Consider the following 23,640-nt stretch of genomic DNA (forward strand, 5'->3'; position numbering starts at 1 on the left):
TGGTGAATTAATTTCTTTTTTGTTTTGTATAAACACTTTACAAGAAGGATTTTTCATAGCCAAGTTTCCTTAAATCGCTTTAATGTTAACAACTGCATTTTTTAAAACTCAACAAGTTTCGGACAATTTGATTGAAAAGTAGTTGAATGGACAGTTGGTTTGTTTCAGGAGAAAATATCAAAATATGAGAAAAGAAAGGGAACACACGACATTTTCCACGAATTTAACAAAGAAGTTGACATTATCCCAATAGAGATTCGATTGCCACGTACAGCTGTTGTACACATCCAATCTTTCCATCGGAATGAAAATTCACATACCCCTAATCCTATTTATTTATCGATAAAATCGTCCTGTTTTTTTACGATAAATAAACTATCATTCATCAATGTTATTATTCTAAAAACAAATCAGTAAATCAGTCAAGCGATAAAACAATCAATCAATCAACAAACCAATCATCCGACCTGCCTATCATCGAAACAATTAATCAATCAATCAATCGATCTTTTTTTCAAATATGAAGATCGTCTTGAATAACATTAACGGTACCAATTTTTCTGCACCAGATGCGCATTTCGACAATACATGTCTCTTCAGTGATGCTCGTGGCCAAAATATTTGAAATCCAAAGCTTATATAAAAGATGAAGAGCTATTATCCAAAAGGTCCAAAAAGTATTGCCAAATCCGTGAAAGGAATCAGAGCTTTGCATGAGGGAGATAAATTCCTTAATTCAAAATAATTTCTAACATTTTGTAACAGCAAATTTTTAATAACTGGCCATTTATTGTATGTCACATTCCAATATCAATGTTAGAATGTTTTTTCTTTTCGGACTAAACGGGTGAAATCTTGACTAATAAATGCCAGTATGGGTACGTTTTTTTCCTTCGGGGTAACGAATTCTTCTCTGTCGATCTGAATTCCGTTTATGATTTTTTCACGATCGATGAAAAAATTTACTAGCATTCATCAAGGATTTGTATAGTAATACAACATAAAGATAAGTGTGTTGTATCAATATAATAATTCATTTAGTGATTCAAAATAAACTCATCATATATACCAGGATTAAATTCAAACGATGACGAGATCTACCATTTCGGTCTTTAAATCAACAGCCCTATCTAGAGGTTACTAAAATATTTAAGATAACAGTTGTCTAGTTCATAGTTTCTTGTTATGTCGAAAATACACTTTTTTTTTCGAAAACTCACATATATCCCTTTAAATCAACAGCATAGCATAATATAACATGTACAACCATTGATATCGGTTTGGCAAACGACACCAGGCAGGTGTCTTAATCTTGTGATCGTTAAAGTGATAATTACTGGTCAAATTACATAAAAGAAATTTCTAATTTAATATAACTTAATATAACTTAGCACACAGCTACTGATGTTAGGGATTAAGGAATTTACGAAAATGTCGAGCATTTTGCGCATCTTTTTCTTCCTTCACGAAATGTAAAACATTTAGAAATTTTCTAAACATTACTGATGTTTCTTTAACTGCCTGATGCCTTTAAAGATCTTTAAATGTGTTAGACACATGAAACAATTAAAGCAGTAATGACTTTTTAAGAATTGTTTACATTTTCTGAAATTTTGCTCATATTACTTTATCAGTTAAGATATAAAGGATCCTCGAACACCGACGATACAGCATTATATAAAATAATAAATGGCATGTTATCGTGAAATGCTTAAAGTGAATTTGGGAGCAGGCATTAAAGAATTTATGAAGGAATTGTTTGTTCTAGAAAAAAACCATTACCAAAAGTAGTACAAGTACAACACACACAGCAAAATTCTTTTAATAAACGAAACTGTAACAATCATAACAATTAAAATGACATAATTCAAATAACACTTTAATTTTATTACAGAACACAAGCTCTTCTAACAAATGATAATAAAAATATTAAAACAACAATAATTAATAAAAAATAAAATTTGTGACCATACTACAAAATAAATTGCATTGATTGTGATATTCTACATCATTATCTCTACTAAAATGTCTTTCTATTATATTGAAATTACAATATATGACTAGACATCAAGATAATTCAAAAACATAATAATTGCCTTTCAATCAAATTTATTTAGTCAATGTTTGGAAGTAAGTGTGTCATGGATAAGCATCAGCATAATCAATTTTTCTCTAGCAGTGTAAATGTAAAATCAAAATTACAAGATACTTTTCTGAACATATTTTAAAGTCAACTAGAGAAAACACACATAAGATCAATATGCACCTTCTTTTATAATCAATATGTATAACTTCATTTGTATCACAAGTATATAGGATATTAAAATAGCTAATATATAAATAATACTTTGGTGTTAAAATATGGTGATCCACAGCAGGAAACATTTGACTAATATCAAAATGGCTAATGCTAAATAAACATGATTTTTCAAACACTTATGACATTTGTTTTCTCTCCTCATTTAAGGAGGTAGACCTAGGTTAAGGGAAATAACTCTTAAAATCATCAGTACGTTTGTGTCAACCATTTTCAAAAATATATAATTAAGCTTCTAGGTTACATAGATTATTTTCAATCTGTTTCATGTAAATGCTTAAAATACATTGATGAACTTGACTTTTACAAACGCTTAACTGATTTAAAGAGTTATCTCCCTGAATCAAGGTCTACCCCTTAACAATACTATTAAATTTAAATTGTTAAAGGTATCCAAGTAGACAACACAAACACACGTGTAGAATTGGTGAGACACAATATTGTGGTAGAACTTATCATCAACATAGTAGGGGTTTGTATATATGGATGAATAAAATTTGCTCAATAAATTTATACAAAAGTTTAAATATTCCAAAGATAGGCAAAACATTTCGGAAGAATTGCATGAAGTAAAAATATTCTGAATAATGGCTTTAAGTCAAACAGTTTGAGAATGTAATAAAATCAAAATATTCTGAAGAATCGCATAAAGTTAAAACATTCTGAAGAAATGCATAAGTTTTTTTTTTTTTAAAAAGGCATAAAGCTTAAATTTTTGTCTTGCTATCAAGTCCATGAACAGATATGTGCAGTAGATGTTAACATTTCAAAACCTTGGCTTAATTTAATTTGGAGAATATATTAAGTAGCTGTAGCTTTGTCACTTTTAAAGGAGTTATAAAAACAAGAAAACTGACTCTGTTTTAAAATGTCTCTTATCTATTGTAAATAATAAAGCATAAACTATAACGATAAAACTAATAGTAACAAAAAGAAACATTAGAAAAGTCAATTCTAACAATACATATCCATAATCACCGGATTGACAAAAAATATAAAAAAAAAATTTCAATAACATTTCTGATCAGATCAAACAAACAATTTATGTTAAATTTTACAGCAAATAAAATACTACAACAAGAAAAGCAAGAAGTGATTGCATTTAAAGTCAGCATGGGTCTTATTTCAAACAAATTTTCAAAAGAACCACAAACAACTTATTGTAACAGTGCAAATTTAAAAGTATGTTTAAAGGTTTTGTATCTTTCAAACTTTAGACTATTTGGTCCTTTGTAACATTGGTCCTTTGTAACATAACTCAAAAAGGATTTTAAAGGAAAACTTGACCCCTTGAAGCTTTTTAATGTAAAAAGAAAAAGTTAGATGATGGTCCTGTCGATCATTTAATTTTCGGAAACCAAAAGACAAAACTTAAATGACAGACACTTGGCTTATGACAGGCAAGTAAAGAATGTGACAGGGTTGAACATTAATTCTGCTCGTCTTTGTGCTTTGTACTTTCACAGAAACATACGCCATGATGTGGTCGGCTTTTGAAACTATTATCACGTGATTTTATCAGATGTTTGTAATAGAGTTTCGTTCTGGGCCGATGGCATAGGAAAATTATTAATGGACAGACGAACCTCTATACTATTAATCTGTTGGTCAATGGAACTAAATAAACTAATGGTAAGAATAATGATACTTAATTGATTAAAAATTATACTTTGTATTTTACGCTCAAAAGTGAACATTTATTTTAGTTCGTTTTAAGGTTTTCAGAGACATACAACATCATCCATCCCCTACTACACTATTACAATATATGAAATAATTGTTCTTGGTTTATTACTTTTGTTCTGATATGGGCACATTATTATTTGCATAGCTAAATCGTATTCTTATATCATTTCATAACAGTAAATGAATCTCTAAAATGAAACTAAATGTTTAAACTATTAATATAATTTTCATCAATCTTGTGATGAAGAGTAATAGGTCTGGAGAGGTTTGATCCGTTTTTCAATCCATTTTGGGGTATCCCAAGGGTTACTCCAGGCTAGCCATGGTCCATTTAAGATGGTGAAGGATGAACACTGTACCACAACGAGGCCAATTATAACTTGAACTGTTGTCATGCGCTGGCCAAGCATGAATGCCATTAGAATATGGACACCAACATCGAACGCTGTTCCCAGGATGGAGTCAAGATGCCATTCTTTATAGAACTTACTCTTGGTCCAATCTATCGAACTCCAACTAATTATCTATAAAAGAAATGTACCCTTGACTCATTAATATAAGATTGTAATTCGTTTAGTACATACTGGTACTCCCAATCAACATTAGTTCTCTTGACGAAATATCGCCATTAAACTTCTGTTTTGATAAAATCGAATCATATACACACGCATGCGATGATTTGTCTGTCTTAAATGCAGGATCTAATGATGTAAATTTTAAAAATGAAAGTGACAAAGGATTTTATATACAAGTTAGCATATTTTACATACATCGACAAAAAAATATTTATTAAAAATTAAGTGTATGTGTAACAGTAAATTTGGTCCGGTAGTAAAATTTGTCCGCCAGACATTTTATCCTAGTTAATCAAGTCCATGTCCATGATTTTACTAGGAATATAAGTCCTAGGACAAATGTTCCTAGGAAAATAAGTCCATAGCTAGTAAAATATGTCTGGCACTTATTTTCCTAGGAAAAATTGTCCCAAGACTTGTTTTTCTAATAGTTTTATTTAATGAATGGCTATTATTTATTTTGAATTTATTGAACCATAAAACTAATTTTTGACTCTTCACATTGAATAATCCGCGACGCGGATTATGTAAAATGTGAAGAGTCAAAAATTAGTTTTATGGTTCAATAAAATCAAAATGAATTATTGCCATTCATTATAAATAAATTTCTATCAAAAATAAGGCTCAAAGAACTTTTTATATTATATATATTAACAATAACAACGTACACATATGTTGGCGTATGAATACACAACGTCAGAGTGGGCGTGTCGTCTTCAAAATTGACAACATTGAAAATAAAACTAATAATTTTAACCAATCAGAAGACAGTAAATACACCAAATTTATTTATTACATCATAAAAAAAACCCAGTCAAAATAGAAAAAAAACCTATTAAAACAAAGGACATTTCCTTTATAACCTTATTAAAACATGAATATTGAGTTTCCATTGCTTATAACATTTTCCTTTTATAATAAAACACATGGACATTTTTACCTAGGAATACTCATGACATGGACATGATTTCCTAGGAAAATAAGTCTGGGAACATAAATAATATTTAAAAAATTGATACACAACTCTTTAACAATATTAAAATATAACATTTATATTCACCTTTTAAAATTAAGGGCATGCACATTTTAACCAAGAACTATTATTAATGACATGGACATGATTTCCTAGGAAAATTGGTCTGGAGACAAATTTTATTAAAAATATTGATACACAACTCTTTCATTTTGTCTTTAACAATTTTAAAACATACATTTATTAGCTGGGGACATAAATTTTATTAAAAATATAACTATGGAACTTTTAAAACATTACTAAAACATAACATGAAACATAAAATTTCCATGGTTTAAATTATTTGACTTTATTTTGGATTATAGGACATGATTACCTAGGAAAATTAGTCTGGGGACATATATTACTAACATCGGACTAAATTTACTAGTAAATTCTGTAACCTTGGACTTTTTATACTAGTAATATTTTTCCGCCCAGACATATTTTACCAGGACAGATTTATCACTTACATATGTGTGTGCATTTCTATAAATTTGTTTTTATATAGTCATAACCAATTTCAAAACAACCAATCATTTATCAAGACAACTATTCTGATTAAGACCATGTTAAACTCTATCGCCAAGATATATATAGCCTTTTTGCACTGATGCATCGTAGAGCAAACACCAGTCAACCAACCAATCAATCAATCGGTTGCTCTGGGTTATGGTAGCAAAGCGGTGTCCGACACAATCCGACTGACAATAAGTAAGCATCAATGTCAAAACTGTCATAAACATCATTAGCTTCTAGAATGGTAACCGTTTGACTTCATAGAGTAAAAATCGATGCTCAGACACTTTGATCTTGTTGTAAACGTTACTTCGCAAGGACACAATTGGAGGGTTCTAATATCAAGATGAACAAAAGCCAAAAAACAAGAATACTTTGATAAATGAATATTTTATCTATTTCCAGGGAAAAGTGTGTCATAAAAACCAGCATACAGATTTAACCTGATGTTCAGCAGAGGAAAATAGCAGCCTGATTGATGTTCAGTTCAGTAGTTGTCGTTTGTTAATGTGGTTCGTAAGGGTTTCTTGTTTCTCGTTTTTTATATTTATTAGACCTCTTGTTTTTCCATTTGAATGGTTTTACACTTGGGGCCCTTCATAGCTTGCTTTCGGTGTGAGACAAGGCTCCTTGTTGAAGACCGTACTTGACTTATAATGGTTTACTGTTACAAATTGTGACTTGGATGGAGAGTTGTCTCATTGGCACTCATACCACATCTTCTTATAACTATATAAATATAATTACCTTTTTTGCAGGACCTGTCTGTTCCCAGTATAGGAAATAATACATATGTTGGCACATCTGAATTACAGCTAGCCACTGTAACTTTCCAAGAACCACAAACGATGATACAAAAACTGTCATAAGATCTATCAAGAAGTAATACCTAATCCGTACTAAGTCTTTTCGAGGTAAAAGTCGCACTCTAAACAAGACAGCACAATGTCCAACAATGTGGTATGCTTCCATACAAAAACAAATGATTGTGAGAACATTCGAGAAACTCTCTAAGGAAAACATGATTACCTGAAAATATAAGACAAATTTATACATTGTTATACACTCTTTGATTTTAACATCACATGAACTTGGTTCAAAACGACCAACCCTCAGCATATTTTTATGTACTTATGCTCAATTTTTCGACCCCCACCCCTGAATGTCTTGTTGGATAAATATTGGATGCTTTGATATTAGTATAAGGTATTTTGTATGTAAGTTTACTTATCTTACCTCCTATACATTTCCAGGAATATGATTGGTTAAAAGCGTCCGTGTGGAGACCGTGTATATTCCATATTAGGTTACTTAGAAGTAGGGAGGCGGGCTTATTTCATACACGGTTAGTTACGTCTCTTTATAAAAACAAAACGGTACTGAGAAAACATTTTAAAAGTTTCAACAGACGAAGAAATTGATGATGAAGATTGAAATAAATTCATTAAACATTTTTAAACTTAACAAGTTGTTATTGTTGGCATCTGTTTTTGTTGGACCAATGAAGTAGTTTCTTAATGCTAACGGTATTGAAGACTTGCTCGTTTTGGTAGGTATCTAGAGTCTAAATTTCACACGTTAAGATAGTAGGTAAGATTAATTCGTTACATAGTGTTCTAGTGACGTAATACGGTATATATGGGGTCAGTAAGGCAGCAACCATTTGATTTTCTGGGGGGGGGGGGCTATGGTTTTTTTTTCTGTGCAAACTTTTTTTTTCGCCTGCGGCGAAAAACAATCTATTTTTTTCGCGACAAGTCGAAAACAATTTTTTTCTTTCAATTTTAGCATTACATATAGTGGCAGCTGAGGGTGAAACAAACAATTTTTTTTTCTCAGAATCAAAAACAAATTATTTTTTTCTCCAAAAACTGGAAACAAACTTTTTTTTCCAGAAAAAACCATAGCCCCCCCCAGAAAATCAAATGGTTGCTGCCTAAATTACATGGAAATGTGCCGACCCCATATATACCGTATTAGGTCACTAGCACACTATGTAACTAATAAAGTTCAGAAACTTTATATGAATAATTAATGTTTTCGATACGTAACGATATGGAACACATTCATTCCCCCGCCAGCATTAAAATCTTTTAAAAAAAGTGGTCAACTGGAACATAACGCTAACTCGACCAGCAAGTTACATATCAGAATGCACCAAAAACCAGTTCCAGATAAGCAGCCATTACAACAATAATTCCGGACAAGTACTTTTTTTTTATTTAATTTTTTAAGCCCATGTCATAAAGGCAAAAGTTGGTCAAAAGGATCGAAAAATACTCTCGATCTTTATTCAAATCATCTCCCCGAGATGCTGCGAGAAGATTATAATAAAAATTTCAAAACGGATCAACAGAGCGTATCATATTACCAGTTATCGGTACTGCAAATAGGTATAAACACAGTTCGAAGTATGTTGTACACGATTGCAACGTCCTTTAATTTGTATCAATATTGCAATCGAACAGCAGATGAAAATCTACATACTGCAAACGATCTAGTAAAAACAATTGTAATGCCCATCGGGAATACAAATCTTTTATCGCCCCCCCCTCCCCAGTGATAGCAGGTATAGGGTATAGTAGATAGTGTGCATAATTCGTAATTGGCACGATAAAGGTGGTCGAACTCCCATAACCCAGTACTTGTATACAAGTGCTATCAAATAGAACAACTGGTACAATTAATGTCACCATTAAACAACTTTAAAAAAAAAAAATATTGTGACAATGGCCATTTTAACTTTTAAATATAAAAATGTATTTTATGAATGTATTTTGTGGAAATCCTTTAACAAACTGTATGCTCTTGACTAAGACTATTTGAAAGACGTTTGACAACATGAAATCATAGCTACTTGAACAGCTTAAACCATATATGATCAACGTTTTGGTGAATTGGTAATTTTAGAGGTTGCGCGATAATTTAAAAGTCAAGCTGGATGGAACATGATGAACATTGCCTAAAACCTTGACGTATTTGACAGTATTTGATTGAAGTCCTGTGGCAAATATTTATTGCCATTCCTATACGAGAAAAAAATCCAACAATACGCGAATAAGGTAAGTTTTACGAAAATTGGGCTACCACTAAAAATAGGATAATTTTTATGTTTGGTGGGAACAGTAATCATGTCTTCCAATAGGTCACCTACGGACCATTGCAAAAAATCTTTCTCAGTGTTTTTCCCCCAGGAGTTTTGATTGCGAAATTGAATATATAGTTTCCGGAGAAGCAATATCATGCCAAGATATTGCCTACGTTAAAATTTAATAAAAACTCCCAAAAATCAAATTACACAGATGAATGATTAATATTGACCATTTGGTACATGGTCGTGTTCTTAGCGACACGTACATGCAGGTCACACATTAATTCTTTGAATAAAATAAAATCTTAAAACTACTAATGGAAGCCGTAGGAGGTCCACCAGAGTTTTGAGCGAGGATTTCTTGGCATGTTGTATACATTAGTAGTAGAGGTTCTATGGGTCTGTTATCCATTGTTCACTAAAGTGCATAAAGGCGGCGTTACTGTTACAAGTATCAAATGTTATTGTAATTCGATGTTTAATTCGAGGACCACATTCATATCATTGCGTCAAACTCTCTCTGTTGGTTTCTAATTGTCAGAAAAGATCGAATCTATTATAGATTATCATATCATTAAAGTTTTAATATACTTATTTGAGCGACGGTTATATATCTAACAGTATGTAATAATGAATCATAGAACAGGACCTATCCGTAGGGAACACGCGTTGAAACTATTGAGAGTTAAATAACCATGACCAAGTCAAATACATAACAAATGCCATGAACATTTATTGGACATGTATAAATTAGTTAGTTGGGGTGTCAACGTCCTACATTACAAATATGTAATGGTTTTAAAATAAGTGTGATCTTTTGATTTGTTGCTGTGGTAACTATATTACAAGAGGCGTTTGTAACTATAAAGAACATAATTAATTATTTATTCTACTACATGTTTACATGCTCAATATAATCAAATTAGTCGATAAAGAAGACGATCGATCATTACAACACGGTTAATTCCTGATACATTTGTATTTATACATCTGTATTTACACCAACAGTTACATGACATTGCATTTACCATGCTTTACCATAAAGTCACACCACATTGCTGAAAGATTCGAAATCTATGATCTTGTTTGCCTTAATCATCTAAAAAATATCGTGGTGTAAATAAAATACAACCAATCGTTCGAACGCCCTCATGGGTGTATCCATTATTTTTTTTACTTTTTTTTAAATACATCTAGTGAATTAATTTTAGGTGAATGAGCATCATATGCCCCAAAAATTAATGAAGAAAACTAATACACAGTGGCGGATCAAGAACTTTTTATAAGGGGAGCCCGCTGAATGACCTAAAAAAAAGGGGGGGCTCCAGTCATGCTTCAGTGATTCCCTACAGGGGCGGATCCAGCCATTTTTAAAAGGTGGGGTTCCCAACACAGGATAAAGGGGGGGGGGGGGGTCCAACTATATGTCCCCATTCAAATGCATTGATCGGCCAAAAAAGGGGGTTCCAACCCCCGGACCCCCCCCCTTTTTGAATCCGCCACTGCCCTATATAATCAACCAAATGTTTCCAAGAAAGGGAGGGCCCGTTCCCCCTAGGTCCCTCCTAGATCTGCCTATGATACACCTCACACTACACTCCCAACCACTGAGGCAATTAGGATTTTGCAGTTTCTCTTGAAACATTATTATGACTCAACTTCCGTTTTACTTTACACAAATTCAAATCAGCACAAGAAAAAAATATACTAGTTTTATACCTCTCAAACCTATTCCAGCTTGTTTGTTTGGTGTGTATTGAGGAAATGATGATGGTGGTCCAATGTTATACATGATAAATAATTTCACACCTAAAATACTGTATTTTCATTACAAAAGGATGAAATTCAATATTAATGTCAGGGGTGTACGATAATGTGGTGATCGATCAATTCATTCATACATATTATAGTGATATAAAACGTACAGTAATAGGATTATATACATTGTCCTTTACTAAAAATGACAAACCAAAATAATAACAATTTCATGTATGCTTACCTCTTCTTTCGAGTGCGTGTTGATTATTGACACAATTCAACCGAAAACTCTCTTAGCTACACATCAACAAAGAAATCCCTTAATATTTGACCTAATTATTAGCCAATATCGACCAGGAAAAGGTCACGTACACCAGATCAATGGATTTGTCCTGTAAACGTCATTTGAGGTCACATACTATCTTACATCTAGGTCAAAAATGTATGGAATACAAATCTTGTCATAAATGATCACATTTTAATTGAGGATTTTTATATCAGTTGAAGAACATTACTAATGGACCTAACATTTCAAAAAGATCAGGTTTTACTTTTTAAAAAATCTGCAAGTGTCATGCTTTAAAGGTATTAGATTTAAATGGTATTAAAAATTAAATAACGATATATATTATATTGTTTTATATGATATAATTGACTTCTGTCTGCATTCCTCTACATCAGTCGACATGGAAGAAAAAATCACCGACTACCGTATTTCTTTTCTTTTCTTTTCTTTTTTTTTTCTTCTTTTAAATTTTAAATGCATTAGGCCTATATACTTTTTATATACTAGATTTTTATATGATTTTTTTTTACAAATATAAATAAAAACAAGAAGATGTGGTATAATTACAAATGAGACAATTACTATGTTCTCCACAAGAGACCAAATTTTGTATAAGTTAGCAACTATATGTCACCAAACGGCTTTCAACAATGAGAGAAAAAAATACCACATAGCAAGTTACAAAAAAGACCGCGAAATGACAAACGTGAAAAAAAATCAAATGAGAAAACTAAGGGCCTGATATATTTACAAACAACGAATGAAATACAGCAACAAAACGAAAACCTCTTTTTGAAAAGTCCTGACTTGGGACAGAAACATGCAGTATATATATAGCGGGGCTAATCATGTTAGCAAACAGCGAGACAACAGCACAACGCCAGAACAAACCAATACACATGTAATAAACAAAACACCAATATGAAAACAGCAAAGGGAAGCATATACGTTAAACGTTTTCTTATTTTTTACCGAGAAACATGATCTGGTTTTTTTGCGTTTATTTTTGTTAACATGAAAATAAGCATTTGGAACTTTGAAAAGTAAATTTGCTTGTTCAGCATAATCTTTTCTAATTGCGTGACACAATTTCAGTCAAGGTTTATTAACCTTCCATTGTTATCAAAGGTGAGATGATAATGATCATAACATGCTGATAGATATAAAACATGTCTCCTAAATGTAAGTCAAAACCGATAACAAATATATTTAATTTATCTTATTTTGACGACTATAAATACTCGAGGAGTCATCAGACTGATTTCTTTTTTTGCATTATGAAATAATCCCCTGATCCTTTAACTGTATTTGAACATGATTGATAAAAAAACAGTGACTTGATTGTCAAAATCTTATGAAGAATATACACACATAGATAATGTTACATGTAGTAGAAATATTTATTCTTCAAAAATGCCAAAATTTGACTTTCTTATCAGATAATCAATGTGTAACATCTGTGGTCAGTTTATTGGGAAGAGTGATATATAAATTACAAGGACTTCAAACTGTGAAGGTAATCAGTTGTGAAATTTGAGATTCCCTCAAATCTGAGGACATTCTTCGGGCTGTACTATAAAGTAGATCCTGCAAAGTTGACATCACTAAACTTCCTTAATGAACAAGAAAAACTATATATAACTAGAAAAGTTTATAACGTAGAAAATTATGATCTTTTTATGTCATTAGAAAGACTGTTTGTCTACAGGGGTGTCGATGTTAATTTGTTTTTTCTGTAGAGAACGTAGACGGGAGTTTTACAGGTGATATCAAGGGGATTTATAAAATTCTTTGTAGAGAACGTAGACCGGATTTTTACAGGTGATATGAAGGGGATTTATAAAATTCCCTGTAGATGACGGGAAGGTATTATTTTCGTTAGAGGATGGAGTCTAGATATTCTGACATCGGACATGTGTATTTGTTTTTATACCCCCTTTTATTGGCATAATGTTTTTCGGTCTATGCGTCCGTTCGTCCGACCGTCTGCCCCGCTTCAGGTTAAAGTTTTTGGTCAAGGTAGTTTTTTTTATAAGGTCTCCATTATCAGTGAACTATAAAATTGAGAATGGAAATGGGGAATGTGTCAAAGAGACAACAACCCAACTAAAGAGCAGACAACAGCCGAAGGCTACCAATTGTTCTTCAATGCAGCGAAACAAACTCCCACACCTGGATGCGTGCTTCAGCTTGCCCCCAATAGTACACTTTTTTAGGGGCCAGCTGAATTACGCCTTCGGGTGCAAGTTTTATTCGTTGTATTGAAGACCCATTGGTGGCCTTCGGCTGTTTTTTGCTTTTTGGTCGGGTTGTTGCCTCTTTGACAAATTCCCCATTTCCATTCTCAATTTTATAAGTAATAGAAAAGAAAGGAAACGTGGTATTCATCCATGACACAATATGAGTACATGCACAGCAAACAATACTAAAAGCAAAGGTACAGCGCTTTTGTTATTGTTCCAGTGGGACCTTAAACTCAGAGCCATATCTCTCACGCCACTGCAAGATATGTCTTTTTGCCGAACCAAAATAGATAGACAAATAGTAAAATAGTACCAATGTTTGCATTCCATTTGAGTTCTATGATTTTTTTTTATTTTACATGTGGTTGCTAATTTAACTTTCTTTTAATTTCTTACTGTTATACATTTCTGGCAATTTTTATTTTAAAAACTTTTAATTGAATACTTATAATATACACTTGCCCAAGGTGAATCTCTACTGAAATTATTGAACACATAATATGACAATGTGGTTGCTAATTTAACTTTCTTTTCTTACTGTTATACATTTCTGGCAATATTTTTAAAAAACTTTTAATTGAATACTTATAATATGCACTTGCCCAATGTGAATCTCTACTTAAATTATTGAACACATAATATGACAAGATCACCTAGTCAGTTGCTGTCACAGAAAAAAATCGTTTATTTTTGTTAACTTGAATATAAGCATTTGGTAAAGAAAATCTACTTGTTCAGCATAAAGTTTTCTAATTGCGTGACACAATTTCAGTCAAGGTTTATTAACCTTCCATTGTTATCAAATGTGAGATGATTATGATCATACCATGCTGATAGATATAAAACATGTCTTCTAAATATAAGTCAAAACCGATAACAAATTAATTATCTTATTTTAACGACTATAAATACTCAAGTTTTTGAAGGTTGTTGTTGGTTGTTGTTGTTGTTTTTTGTGATAATAAATTTAAAGATTCCCACAACCTGCTATGTTTACACCCCATACTAACTTGATGTGAAGGTAATATTATCTGTAGAAGATGTGAAGAGTCTTTTTTATATTTGCTTTTTCAATAGTAGTTGTAGTCTTGATATTATGAAACCGAATCGGACCTCTTTTAAACTGAGTTTCACTATACGTATTGTTGTATGCGCCTTTGCTAGTCTATAATGGTTTATTTTTAATTTACGTTCATTTATACGTTTTGGAGTTTAGTATGGCCTGTATTATCACTGAACTAGTACACATTTTTGTTTAGGGGCCAGATGAAGCACGCCTTCGGATGCTGGATTTTCTCGCTGAGTTGAAGACCCACTGGTGGCCTTCGGTTGTGTTTTGCTTTTTGATCAGGTTGTTGTCTCTTTGACACAGTTCCCATTTCCATTCTCAATTTTATAAGTTATAGAAAAGAAAGGATACGTGGTATCCATAAATGACACAATATCAGTACACGCACAGCAAAAAACACCAAAAAGCAAAGGTACACTGCATTTATTGATGTTCTTTTGGCCAAACCAGTAAGACTCATACAATTTTCCTAAGTAGAAAATGTGTGAAAGATATTAATACCATCGTATTGTCATTTGGTTCAAATGTGCATGATATAGTCAAAGGCGAACTTTGTTTTACAATATAGGATAATACAATTGCCTTGTCAGTACCAATTCAATTCAATTCTTTATTTACACTCAGACACAAAATATGTGTTACATGAGGACAAATTACAAATCAAATACAATAAATGACAGAATAGACAGGTAACTATTAACAGAAGTGTAATTTCTAAAGATAATAAAACTTGTAAGATACATGCATCTTTCTAAATGAAGGTAGATAGTTTCTTAATAAATATAGCTAGATTATACAATAACTGACAGTGACACAATGACAGCATATTTTGCATTTTCAGTACAGATGGGTATGTTGTATAATATTTCGGTATATATTTCTTCCGAAGTTCAGTAATAGAACTATTATTACATACATATAAATAACGATATTCATCACCAATACATGATTCATTACATAAGGTACATATGCGATCTGTTCTAGCGATGTTGTACCATCTGCCAGTTTCCATAGGAATTTTTAGGTTACATGCTCTCAGTTTTGAAATCCAGATTCTGTTATCCTCTGGAAGACGTAATAGATAATTTTCCAGACCAAACTGAGATTTAAATAACTTATCATATTCGCCACGAGACGAGTTATCAATATTACTGGACCACTTTTGAAGAAACTGATCTTGAAGAATCTGTTTTATAACGGGTTTGAAAGTTGAATAATCAATGTATTGGTTGAAAAACATATAACCTAATCCTGAGTTGTCAAATATAGATTTTACAAATGACACCCATTTTAATTCACAAATACCATCAGCATGTAATTTGAAAATAAGCTTATACATAGAACTACTAAGTTTGTTTTCATTTTTAGCCATTCTACTCCAAAACGATAACATTCTTAATTATGCCCCACCTACGATAGTAGAGGGGCATTATGTTTTCTGGTCTGTGGCTCCGTTCGTTCGTTCGTTCGTTCGTTCGTTCGTCCGTCCGTTCGTTCGTCCCGCTTCAGGTTAAAGTTTTTGGTCGAGGTAGTTTTTGATGAAGTTGAAGTCCAATCAACTTGAAACTTAGTATATATGTTCCTTATTATATGATCTTTCTAATTTTAATGTCAAATTAGAGTTCTGACCCCAATTTCACGGTCCACTGAACATAGAAAATGATAGTGCGAGTGGGGCATCCGTGTACTGGGGACACATTCTTGTTTTACTTTAATTTCTAGTGGAAACCTTCCTAATTCTCCATATACCATAACATTTGGAGTACTTGATCTCACATTTAAAATTCTCTTGCAAAATTGTAGATGAACTTTTTCAATTATATCAATGTTTTTCAAATCCCCATATTTCTGATCCATACAATAAAATAGGTTCGACAAGATAATCAAACAATTTAAGTTGTAGGTCAATAGGTAAATGTAAATTTCTAATCTTTGTATAAACAGCAAAAAGTGCTTTTTGCGACTGTTCTACAAGCTTTTTCTTTGCACAAACAAATGACCCATTATAATTAAGCAAAAGACCAAGATATGTATAGCTATCTACAATTTCAAGAGATGTACCATCAAGTATAAAATCAAAATCCATTTTCGATTTTCTTTTGCTAAAAACCATCACTTTAGTTTTACCAATATTCACACTAAGTTTCCACATTTTACAATAGTTTTCAAAAACTTTGAGAGCATTTTGCATTTCATCATAATTATCAGCAAAAATAACAGTGTCATCTGCATACAACAAAACAAAAATTTCTAAAAATACATGTAATTCATTATAACATTTTTCTTTAATTAATTCTAAAGGTAAAACATGAAGTTCTCTAAAGTAATCTTCTAAGTCATTTAAGAATATGGAAAACAAAAAAGGGGAAAGATTTTCACCCTGACGAACTCCAATCATACAAGGGAAGAAATCTGATTTCGTATTGTTGTACTGAACACATGATTTGATATTAGTATACATATTATATATAACTTGGAAACATTTTCCTTTTATCTGGCTTTTTTGTAATTTAAACCAAAGTCCAGTTCTCCAAATGGTATCAAAAGCCTTTCTAAAATCTATAAATGTACAAAACAATTTTTTACCAAAGGACAAATACAATGAAACAAGTACATGTATGACAAATATATTGTCTGTAGTTGAATGCCCTTTCCTAAAACCGGCTTGATTTTTTAGAGATCAATTCCAGTTCATTAGAAAAGAAATTCCGTCTTTCGTTTATAATCGAAGTGAAAAGTTTACCCAGACAACTAATGAGTGTTATTGCTCGAAAGTTGTCAGGATCTTGTGGATTTCCTTTATTCTTAAACACCGGCTTAATTATACCCAGGAGCCAACTATCTGGGATAATACCTGTGTCTAGCACAATGTTAAAAAGTTTACAATACATTGAGATAAACTCAGGTGGGGTGTTTTTAAGATATTCGTTTAGAATGCTGTCAATCCCAGGTGCTTTACTATTTTTCAATTTTTTAATAGCTTCAGCAACTTCTGTCTGGGTAATAATCCCATTTAATATTTCATCATATATAGGATTTTCTTGAATGACAGCATCTATATCGATAGTAATATCCCCAGGTTTCATATCGTCTTGCATTTCATCCTCCGAATTATCAGAGTTAAGATTTTTGAAATATTCTGAAAAAGTTTCGATAGATATATCCGGACTATCTTTTTTAGAGTTACTAAATTTATTCAACAACTTCCAAAATTGCTTCGAGTCGGATTTTGAAAAATTTCGCAGCTCATTTGCGCACTTATCTTTATATTTATTAAAACTGTTGCTCATCTGCTTTTTAAACTCTCTGGATCTCTCATTAAGCAATAATCTGACATTATCGGATTTGTCATGCTTAAATTTTGCCTTTACCTGATGAAATGCATCCCTTTTCCCTCGACAAGCTCTATCAAACCAAGGTTTATTACTATTACTCGATTTATATGAACGAATATTCGAGTTGCCCAATACACTACTGGCTGTCTGGGTCAACACATTGCCAAGGTCATTGACAACAATATTTACCTGTTCAGTTGTAATGTTTTGGTTACTATCTAGGTCATCTAGCGCGCTGTCAATTTCACCTAAGCGATTTGATAACACCTGCTGAAATTGGTTAGCATGAACAGGATTCCACTTAATTTTAGTATGATCTAGGTCATTTATGTTTTTGGGATTTACTTGTTTCAAAGTCTGGAAACTCAAGGTAAAATGTATTCTGTTGTGTACATCTGAGATCATCGGATCAAAATCTAATACATTAAAGTTTGTAATATAATTAAATAAATCAGGAGAAATAATCAAATAATCAATGAGACTCACATTTTTACACGTGGTTTTACCAATTGTATCATCAAATAATCTACCGTTAGCAATATACAATGAGCACTTTTTACACATGTCAATTAATTTTGAACCAAACCCATTAGACTTTTTATCCTCTGAAGATCTTTGCAAAGGGATATTGCAGTCTAATAAAAAATTGTAAGAATACATATTTTTAAGAGTATCTACATCCTGATTATCAGTTAAATCTAAAATATCAAATAGTGTATTATCAGGAACTATAAACTAGGCATTGTTGCAGTTCTAGCATTAAAATCACCCAGCAATATTGTAGAACTAGCATTTTCCGAAAATTGCATCATTTCTGTTTCAATTTCAGAAAACGCATTATCAGTTGAATACTTAGAGTACTCAGGGGGAATATAAACTCCTCCAACTAAAATATTGGCCCGTTACCCAGTTAATTCCGGGGAAATTGCAAACCACTGATCATAATCGGAATCAGTATCTAAAAATTTCAAATGTTTGTCAAAAATTTTCTTAAATGCTATTACAATGCCGCCTGACTTTCTTTCGAATTTTTTTCTGTGTTTTGCATAATAAGAATAATTTACAGGTAAGTCGAGTACATCATATTTATCAGTTTTTGTTTCGCAAAATGACAAAAAGTCATATTGACTGATTATATCACAAAAGTCATTGTTCAGTAACTTGGATTTTAATCCACACACGTTTACAAAGGAGAATCGTAATGACTGTTCATGTGTGTCTGATGTGTTGTCCTAACTTCCGTGTACATGTTGATCAGGGGGTGCACCACGGGGTGGGGCTCATACGGCTGGCCATCGACAATGAGTTGATCATATACAATTTTAGCGTTTCTACGGGCCCTTTGGAACTCTTTTAACTTCGGTACTAATGCCCGTCTACGATCATTAATTTCAGCGGGGTACTGCTGCTGGACTGAATAACGTGACTTATGCCTTAGTTTTGCTGGGACGACTCGAATCACACGTTGGTGGTCATCGTATTTACCGACACTTACTTAAATCTATAGTGCTTTCGTATCTTTAATGTGATTCAATTTTCCTATAGGTTTGGCCTTGTAATTATTTGAGCGCAACCGACAAATCGCTAAATGGCACGACTATTATCATATGGATCCTTTTCTTGAACTTGCAATCGAGCTTTCCTTCATAATAATGGACAGGATCGTTTTTACAAGAATGTCATTGTATTAACGCACCTGATCGTTGCTACAACGAAGTAAATCAGTTCAACGAATGTAATCTTTATTTTCTATTCTAGGGCACAAAAGGTCGGGTACTATGCATAGTTTATAACAGATAAACGGGCATATATCCAGACGGGTAGACGAATTTATCTACAGGTTATCTATATGTTGCGACATTAACACGATCACAAACATTGAAAAAAGATATCAATGATCGATTGAATTTGTCATGATTGATTTCGTTTGCTGTGTCATTTTATCATATTATTTATCCAAAAATAATCACATTAAAGCATATAATAAAAACCTTTAAATTACCACACCCCCTTGTATTTGACAACTCAAATCTTTGAAGTACTATAACAAATCAATATCTATATATGACCGATAAAGGAATAAGTGGTTTGCACATTCATTATGGGCACTGTGGAAAAGATCAGCACCAAAATGCACATTATACTATATTTCAGAGTTATACTGAAACATACTGACATTGCAAAGATCAGCACCAAAATGCACATTATAAATTTCAGAGTTATACCCAAACATACTGACATTGAAAAGATCAGCACCAAAAAGCACATTATAAATTTCAGAGTTATACCCAAACATACTGACATTGAAAAGATCAGCACCAAAATGCAAATTATAAATTTCAGAGTTATACCCAAACATACTGACATTGAAAAGATTAGCACCAAAATGCATATTATATATTTCAGACTTATACCCAAACATACTGACATTGAAAAGATCAGCACCAAAATGCACATTATATATTTCATATTACCCAAACATATTAGCATTGAAGAGATCATAACCACAATGAACATTACTCATCAGTCGGTAAAACTTTATAACTGTTAGAAAGGTTACTCCCAAAATATATATCAACGCAAAAGCTATTTTTTCGACATTGATACAAATTTTGTTAACGATTGTAAAAGGTTTCCGTTTGGATGTGAGAGGCGTACATTTGTGTGTTAGAGGCCTTTGTTGGGATGTAAAAGGCTCTCGTTGGAACATGAGAGGTTTCTATTGGGGTTTGAAGGATGTTAGTAGGGTGTGCTAGAAATATTGATGCACAGTCAAGGTCGATTGCGGTGTTAATAAAATTCAAACGTTTTGTTGCACTTCGGTGTTCCTGTTGTTTCCTTGTTTTCATCTTATAGTTGATGTGTTTCCCTCGGTTTTGGTTTGTAGCCCGATTTTTTTTTCTCAATCGATTTATTACTTTTGATCACCGGTTTACTATTGTTGTCTATATTTAAAAGAAAAACATTACTAAGGGTCAGTGCTAGTGCAACGGCCGCTAATATTTTTAACCCAGTATCTCAAAATTTGAAGTGGCTTCTGTTTTACTGCCTTCATGTACATTTCATTTTGATTTGAATTGAATACAACATTGCAAATAACACTAGCATTATTATCTAAATAAATCTTGGATATTTAGTATGATAAAAATATGTACAAAAAAGTTTACCTCAAACATTGTTCAAATATCCTTTTATAGTTCAAGTTTAATTTTGGTGCTGTCGACAAGAGTAAAAGGATCAAACAATCCTTTATTAGTTATCAGATTGTGGGCCATGAATTTGGTCTTTTTATTTCCATGAAAAAATAAACTTTTAAGTGGAGCCCCTAGTCGACTTTTCACTGTGACAAATAAATCATGTTTTCGGTTAGAAAAGTCAATGTCATACCCAAGACGTACAAATGCTCGTAGTTTTGGATCCGTTTGCTCAGATGTTTCAAGCTGGTCAAAGTTTATGACTATTATATTTCTTTCCATGTATTGTCTAAAGTGACACCAGATATACTTCCATTCAATTTGTGTCCAGGTTATATCGTTTTGTTGGTAATAATCACATAATATTATCAAGTATTTTCTGCTGTTGATAATCTGTTCTAAAATTTCTTCTTCTTTGATAGAACCTGGCGGTAAATCACGACACGGTACGAACAGTCGATATCCAGATGCCTCAAGATGTCTTACTAATACATTCAAAACCCAGATACGCAACTCATCATTTTCATCGTTGAAAGAAACAAAAGCATCGTATTTTAGAAGAAATCCTACTTTGGAAGCTGAGTTTCGGAGAAAATATTTCCTTTGCAACAAATATATTTCATACCTAAAAAGGTAGGCTATACCAAAAATAATCATAATGAGTGTAGATAGAATGCTTAAAATAATAGATATGGTAATCATTATGTTTTCTTGTTTACAAATATCATCGACTGAGATTTCATCAACTGGAATAAGACCACTATCTGTCTCACAAACTAAGGAACTCATATTACTGCATTGCTTTAACCCTCTGTTGTTAGCCCAGGTTTTCATCCACTCTGTATCACAACCACAATCTATTGTTACATCTCCAAACTTTGATTTGCACGGATTAAGTGTCTGAAAGGCGCGTGGAACTTTCTTAAAATCATTATCAGCAAAATTAAGTTCTATATCGTCTGGTAACATCTCAATCGCTTCATGAGAAAAGGTCGAAACCTTATTCCCTGACATATCAAGCACGGTTGCATCCGTTAGATAACTCCTATTACCAAAATGAGTGATGTTATTATCTTTAAAAATCAATGTAAGATTATTGCTGAATCGGTTTCCCGACGGTACATAAGGAGGCAATTCTGTAAGACCTACACCGCTACAGTCAACAACAGTTCGTCTTTCTTTGGGTTGGAAAAAACACTTACACTTTGGTGGACATTTTTGTTCAACGGTTAAATTACATATAAAGATATCAAGACGACCTTCCTTCACTATATCTGGAATAGTTTTTCCTCTATATTCTAGAGGAAGCCAGCAGGATATGTTAAAATAATCTCTCCAAATCCTTTTAATGACGTCTTCCGCTAGTTCAAGGTATGGTTCCATATGACAATCACAGGTCCATTTCACATCAGGCATAACAAAACCGTAAGATAATACCTTACCAAGAATAGCAATGTCGGTTATACCAAGTTTTTCAAAATCAATAAACGTTGTAAAACTGTTACCAACTAGGTCAACTATTCCACCACGGTAATTCTTATCAGGATCTATTTCAAAATTATTTGTATTAACGATGTTTGAAATATTGTTAGATGCAAATGTTATTTCACAGAAATCTGATTCCGAAATCATGTTGCTAAATTCGATTGAACTCATATTATTATGAGAAAAATCCGCCCTAAATAATGGAAGTGAAGTAAGAGTTGAAGGCCCTAATGTCTGTAACCCATTATGAGTTACCCGTAGCTCCCGTAAGTTTGTAAGACTTAGGAAGGAATCATTTCCTATAAACTGAATTTTGTTATAACTGAGGTCCAAAATATCTAACATGGACAAACATGATAAATTTCCAACTTCAGTCAGTTCATTCGACTGCAAATCAATGCGAACTATATTCGGAAAATCACAAATGTTGACAGGTAGTTTCGAAAGGTATCCTTGTGAGTGGTATACACTGTAGTATTGACTTTTATTTTGTTCTTCAGAAAATACCTCCGCAATTCCATTTCTGCGTACGTACTCGAGCTGGAGGCGTACTGTTGAATCGACTGGTACCTCCCATAATGGTTTAGCTCTACACACGCAACAATCTTCCCTGGTCCATTGGTGTTTTAGCGGATCTGGTGTGCATGTTTTGTTTGGACATTTCATATTTGTCAGATTAGAATACTTAGGAATCCATGGTACGAACTCATCATTCCAATACATATAGGGGTATGAAAGAACGGAGGAAATTCCAGCAAGAACCAAAACAGTTAATAAAGTGTATTTCATAATTAAGACGGTTCCGTACATTTAATGAATGCTATTGCATCAAAACGTTTGTAAGCGAATGGAAATATTACAAAACAGGTAGTTTACCTTGGACGAGATAAGAAACCTAAATCAGGTTTCTATAATAAATAATCTTTTATTTTTATCAACAAACATTATTATTGATCCATTTTAAGGTACTTGTTCATACACATGCATAACAAATTTATGCTTTTGGATAAACATTATTGTCGTATATACTGAGTATGTGTAGATTATCACAACCTGGGAATGATTTACAT

At 32.5% G+C, this 23,640-nt stretch overlaps 3 protein-coding genes across 3 annotated transcripts; all 3 read right to left on the reverse strand.

The window, feature by feature from the left end:
- Window positions 1-1,806: 1,806 nt before the first annotated feature.
- LOC139490853 (uncharacterized) lies at window positions 1,807-11,335 on the reverse strand. The gene is made up of 4 exons (XM_071277931.1): window positions 11,200-11,335; window positions 6,857-7,138; window positions 2,672-4,527; window positions 1,807-2,457 (listed from the first exon to the last, which is right to left on the reverse strand). Exons 2-3 carry the CDS (start codon window positions 7,130-7,132, stop codon window positions 4,234-4,236), a joined length of 570 nt encoding a protein of 189 aa, XP_071134032.1. The 5' UTR covers window positions 7,133-7,138; window positions 11,200-11,335; the 3' UTR covers window positions 1,807-2,457; window positions 2,672-4,233.
- A 5,043-nt stretch (window positions 11,336-16,378) lies between these two features.
- Window positions 16,379-18,551, reverse strand: LOC139492694 (uncharacterized). Its single transcript, XM_071280846.1, has 2 exons — window positions 17,300-18,551; window positions 16,379-16,782 (listed from the first exon to the last, which is right to left on the reverse strand). Exons 1-2 carry the CDS (start codon window positions 18,549-18,551, stop codon window positions 16,379-16,381), a joined length of 1,656 nt encoding a protein of 551 aa, XP_071136947.1.
- A 2,429-nt stretch (window positions 18,552-20,980) lies between these two features.
- On the reverse strand, window positions 20,981-23,432 carry LOC139490833 (protein toll-like). The gene has a single exon (XM_071277871.1). The coding sequence runs from the start codon at window positions 23,378-23,380 to the stop codon at window positions 21,083-21,085; it is 2,298 nt and encodes a 765-aa protein (XP_071133972.1). The 5' UTR covers window positions 23,381-23,432; the 3' UTR covers window positions 20,981-21,082.
- Window positions 23,433-23,640: the final 208 nt, after the last annotated feature.

Source organism: Mytilus edulis, chromosome 10 (assembly GCF_963676685.1).
Source record: "Mytilus edulis chromosome 10, xbMytEdul2.2, whole genome shotgun sequence".
In the NCBI taxonomy this organism is placed as follows: domain Eukaryota; kingdom Metazoa; phylum Mollusca; class Bivalvia; order Mytilida; family Mytilidae; genus Mytilus; species Mytilus edulis.